Source organism: Populus euphratica, unplaced genomic scaffold (genome assembly GCF_000495115.2).
Source record: "Populus euphratica unplaced genomic scaffold, PopEup_1.0 scaffold1846.1, whole genome shotgun sequence".
NCBI lineage: Eukaryota > Viridiplantae > Streptophyta > Magnoliopsida > Malpighiales > Salicaceae > Populus > Populus euphratica.
In genome coordinates this window covers 11153-16370 of record NW_011501684.1, presented here as the reverse complement: position 1 = coordinate 16370, position 5218 = coordinate 11153, and the positions used below count along the sequence as shown (strand labels likewise).

At 33.2% G+C, this 5218-nt stretch overlaps 2 protein-coding genes across 4 annotated transcripts in view; one reads left to right on the top strand and one right to left on the bottom strand.

Moving 5' to 3' along the window:
• Positions 1 to 285: 285 nt before the first annotated feature.
• LOC105118263 (protein DCL, chloroplastic-like) lies at positions 286 to 1999 on the bottom strand. Its single transcript, XM_011016170.1, has 3 exons — positions 1516 to 1999; positions 1312 to 1426; positions 286 to 719 (listed from the first exon to the last, which is right to left on the bottom strand). Exons 1-3 carry the CDS (start codon positions 1860 to 1862, stop codon positions 546 to 548), a joined length of 636 nt encoding a protein of 211 aa, XP_011014472.1. The 5' UTR covers positions 1863 to 1999; the 3' UTR covers positions 286 to 545.
• A 1625-nt stretch (positions 2000 to 3624) lies between these two features.
• LOC105118261 (glutamate receptor 2.7-like) overlaps positions 3625 to 5218 on the top strand; it is a 4620-nt gene continuing 3026 nt past the window's right edge. For 2 of the 3 annotated variants that reach the window (XM_011016167.1, XM_011016166.1), the window contains exon 1: positions 3625 to 3959. In XM_011016167.1, the coding sequence (XP_011014469.1) occupies positions 3689 to 3959 (271 nt within the window). In that variant the 5' untranslated portion in view covers positions 3625 to 3688. The remainder of the gene's footprint in view (positions 3960 to 5218) is intronic. The other variant, XM_011016165.1, reaches the window with a different exon arrangement.

The following is a 5218-nucleotide window of genomic DNA, read 5'->3' as shown; positions in this document are numbered from 1 at the left end:
ATTGCCAAATTCAAGGCTAACTTTTGTTGAAACTAAAATGAAATATGAACATGAATCCATCCAAGTTAACAACACACATCATATGGCCAAGTGCTCGTGAACATGACATCAACTATTGTGCACGGACTTCCGAGTCCAATTTAAACATCATTTGAGAGTGAGAAAAATGGATTTGGGTCTTGTCTCTTCCATTTGAGGATCCTGAGAGGAAGCTGTTCCCCAGTGTGCAACTTACCATGAATTTTACAGTACACCAGCAATTTTGAAAACGGGAATGTTGATGTGAACAAAAATATAGCAGATTGCAGTTGAGTTGTACTCCAATTTTTTAGATTTACACTACTAGAAACTTAATTTAGCATTTCAATTTAAACATCAAGGGTTTCAATCCTTGCTTCTACTTGCTACATATGTTGCTTCAAGACGTACAAAGACATTTTAGACGATAAGAAAAAACAAAGAAAGAAATAAAGAAAGGGAGGGAGGGAGGAAAAAACCCTCAGCATACAATTATACAGGTAGTCAACAAGTTGAGGAGGCTACCTTCAACTCCTTCTCCGCCGTCGGAAATGTCTGAGAATGAAACTGTCGGCATATAGTGGATAGTTTTTCTTGATCAAGCCCTTTATGCATTTCCAATAAGAAAAGTCAACCAACTGGCCATCTTTTCGAACTATGAACAAACATCGTGATTCTACAAAATCAGGATGATACCCAACCTGTCAGCACAAACAAGAAACCCACACGATTAGCCATAGCCAGGAAACACATATCAATCACAATTCCCAACCCCAATAACCAACTCACTATCTGAAGTTTGCAAGGTTATGAATGCAGACAATCAAGTTTTATATTTAGAAACAAATTAGAATCCATCTTAAAAACTGCTCAGCGGTATCCCACAAGCAGATAAAGCCATTCGAGTCTAAACAAGACTTCTTTAACACCAAAACTTTAAGTGCCACTCTCTCAGCAGCATTCTTCTGCCGCACTCATGAATTTGCTTTCACTGTCAAAAAAAGATCACTCCCAGCTCTTCAAAGAAACAGCTATTAGTGCTTTCCGCAACACTTGACCAACAAATTTTTACAAGAATCAAACTTCGCGGATAGTTTGGTTACTAGCAAACAATACATAATCTACTAAAGTCCCATTTTCCATGTCTGAAACACACACAAATACACTAACAATATGCATGATTCTCAATTCAATCGATAACCAATAATGGGAAATCAACAATACATTCGTATAATAATGACAATTAAAAAAAAAAGATAAGGCAAATTGATAATGAAGAGTGAAAGAGATTACCGTAATATAATCGATTCCACATCCAATCTTGCTATCACAATCTGGATGATATGCAAGCAATCTATCCACAATAGTTCTTTCATGATCTGGACTCAATCTATCTCCACTTTCATATCTGCCACAGAAAAACCCCTTCAAAAATATTCACATAAAATTTTAATTACTGAAAAATTAACCTTTTTTATATATAAAAAAAATACCTACTTTCCAGAATGAAGAATCATTCTAACAAACCCAACAAGAGGGACGGTATCCTCCAAAATCCGGTCCTCCCAATCCACAAATCCTTCCTCCTTTTCCTCTTCACTGTCCTCTACTTCTTCAGAAATTCCAACCAAGTCCTTCTCTGACGGTACAATCGGTTTTCTCAGCAAATCTGAACCGTCTGATCCTGTCTTAATTGCGAACAAACGTGGACTAGCGAAAGCAGTTCGATTAAACGGAAAAGATAACACCACTGCCGGAGAGGAAAACAAAGAGATAGGGTTTGAGAGAGCGGGTGGGGATAGCGATGGTGGTGGTTTAGACAACGAAGCCATGGCCATAGCCATGCCCTAGCTTCTTTTTGCTGCTAATCACTTGCAAGTGATGTAATATGCTGTTAGAGAAGAAGAAGAAATTGGAGAGTGTAAACGGTCACGTTATCATCACTCAACTCTTCCAGTGAAGTTGCTGTGTGCATGTTGAAACCTACCTTACCAGATTGCTTCCCAAGCCAATTCCCTCCTTGGGCTTAGTAAATGGGCCTCCTCAGTTATTGATGGGCTCGGACTGAACTTTCTAATTTCCTTTATCCGAGAGTGCCTTGACAAACCACATTCCACTCGAAGTTTGGTCCTCAAAATGAAAATAACAATAATATTATTACCTTGTTATTAACATAACTTAAGATTTGATTTATGAGGTTAATTTATAAGTTATTAAATAAAGTCTAAAACAAAATAGCCTCACCAATATTTAACTAAATTACATGAATTATAAATTAACATGCTGTATATTCTAAATTTAACCAAGTCCATATCCAAAACAACTTAAAATAAAAATGATGCTAATTTAAAAACTATAACAATGATGAAAGGAACGATAACGTTTTGTGAAGATTGCTTGGTTAGTTTTTTGGGGGCCTGGATCGCCTCAAATTAGCTTACCAAATTATTTTTCTTTTATTCCATTCCATTACTTGTTTCTTTTTTTTTTACAGTGTTTTTATTTAATAAAAGTTTTCTCGTTTTACCCTAAACTTACAATTTTTGTGCAAAATAGCCCCAAATCCTTATTAATCTTGTCAGGTTTATTACACCGTTGCTGTCTAATTTCCCGGAAAATGGGTTTGCCTCCTCGTAAACGTAATTAAACCTTTGAATGATTGAATGGACTTCTTGTTGGAAATCTCCACTTGACTTACGATTCCATCCAAGATTCACCTTTACACTCTTTATATATTGTCTGGTGTTGCGATATAAAATGTTTTTAAAAAATATTTTTTTATTTCAAATATGTTAAACTGAGTTTTTAAAGTTAAAATCATTAAAAAAAACTTATTAATTTGATGTTGTTTTTTAAAAATACACTTTTAAAATGCATGAAAGAACAAAAAAACCTACAACATTCCAAACAAACACTCAATTGAGTAAATAATAATACAAAAAGGATGGGCAGACCATGATCTTGGTTAACCCATCTAGTTACCCTTGGCTTATTTATTAGAGTCACAATTAGGAACTTTCAACTGTTCAAACAACTTCCCTTTCGAGGTTCTTGCCTACTCATTTGATTTTCTTTCTTTCTTTTTTATTTTGCCATGAATTTTCTTAGCAATAATACACTTCCCGAGACAAGTTGCCTATAATCTATTCGGCTAATAATTAGCATGAGGAAATTAATCTTAAAACGTAAGTATGAAATATTATAGAGTACAGTTAAGTTAGAGGAGTATAGTTTAATTGGTTAAATTTTATATTTATTTTTTAAATATTATCAATTCAAATATTAAAAATTTTAAAATCACAAATCAGTTGGATTCATAAAAATTGTATTTGTAATTAAATCTCGTTATGTAAAACTAACTATAATATGATGTTAAAACTATTGGATAGTCAACCTCAAAATAAAAGAGATTGCACAAAGGCTATAAGCAAATAACAAATATTAAATCTCAATCTCAATTTCAAGATTCGAAAGCAAGTAGAACTGCAGCTTACGTTAATTATTTTTCTGATAGTAGCTTACGTTAATTAGTCTCTAGTTTAATTGTCAGTTTTTCAAGAATGAAATTTCCGCCCCCTTGCAAAAGTCAAACATTAGGCTCTCAAATACTCTCTTCATAGCCATAGTTTCATATCATTCACTGACAAAAAAGATTCTATTAAGAACAAAAATGTCTCATCTCCTCTTCTTTTTCCTGGTTCTGCCGCTATTGTTGGAATCAAAAGCTAAGGCGATCGAGGCAGGAGATAACTGTTCACTGATCACCCATCAGATAACGGGGAAGATTGGTGGGGTTATCAATTATAGTTCTCGTTTAGGCAAGGAGCAGAAAGTAGCAATGGAGATGGCTGTTGAAGACTATTTTCGTTCAAGTTGCTCTAAGCAGCTAACTCTGCAACTTGAAGATTCAGGTGGAGACTCATCTAGAGTTGCCTCTGCAAGTAAGGCGCTCCCTCTCTGTCTTCTAACAAGCATATTTAACAAAATCATAAACAAGAAAATTACTATTAGAAATGATTCACCCGCTCGAATAAGCCATTTTCATGCTTGGTTACTAGTTTCAGCAACTTGAGACGTAGCTCAGCCCGCTCGAATAAGCCATTTTCATGCTTAGTTACTACCTGGTTTCTGCAACTTGAGACGTAGCTCAGCCGTGCTGGCATAGTGCTAGCCCATAACCTAACTAAGCCAAACCGGCATTCGAGTTATCAAGTTGGTCCTGCTGTGTTCAAACAGTAACGGGGACCATTAGGAATTTTCTTTTCTTAGGGTGTCGAGTGGTATATTTTTTTATTGTCTTACTTAATGTGTAGTATTTTAGGAATCTTGATAAGGTCAACGTTTTACCAATAATATTCGACTACTAGCGAGCTACTTTTCTTGTTGTAGATTAGAAATAACGTTGTTGGGAAGAGTTAGTAGATAAAGGATGGATATATCTCCAAGTATTTTGGAAGAATTCATCATTTCATACCCAGTCATGAATATTGATTAATGATAATTAATTAATATATTAAAATTAATATGATTTTTATTTTTATTTTTATTTTTATTTTAACATATTGTTTCTATATTTTTAAATGATATAAGACATAAATCATTCATCATTTTAATATGATTATCAATTGGTAAATATATAGCTTAATTTAACTGAATAGTGTTTACTTTTACACAACATATTGCAAAAAAATAAAATTAGGGTCCAGTTCTTTATTGAAGAGAGAAAAGCTCTAATATGTTTTGTAAAGTTAATAATTCATATAATCATGATGATAAAATAACACTGATTATATAGTAGTAACAACTGATCTATAAAAACAATATGAAACTAAGTAGGAAAAATAATTAAAATTAAAATAGAGGCAGGAAAATAATTAAAACTACATAAACAAAATATTTTAGGTCTAATTTGACTAACTTAGATTTAGCTAGTTTTAGCCGGCTGAACTCCAAAAGATATAAAACTTGTTATCAAATTTGAGCCCGATAATACTATCAGATTCAAAATTATGTTTTTTATTGAACTTTGTCATTTCTGTATATCCATAAATATATTTCACATATATATTGGACAAGGCTGACTGGGTGAGCATTGAAAAAAACAAAAAAAAACTCTGTTTCTAAAACGCATGAAATTATGAATTATCCTTTATTCCTAATGTAGTTTGTAGTTTAAATGCTCCAATATATATATATATAT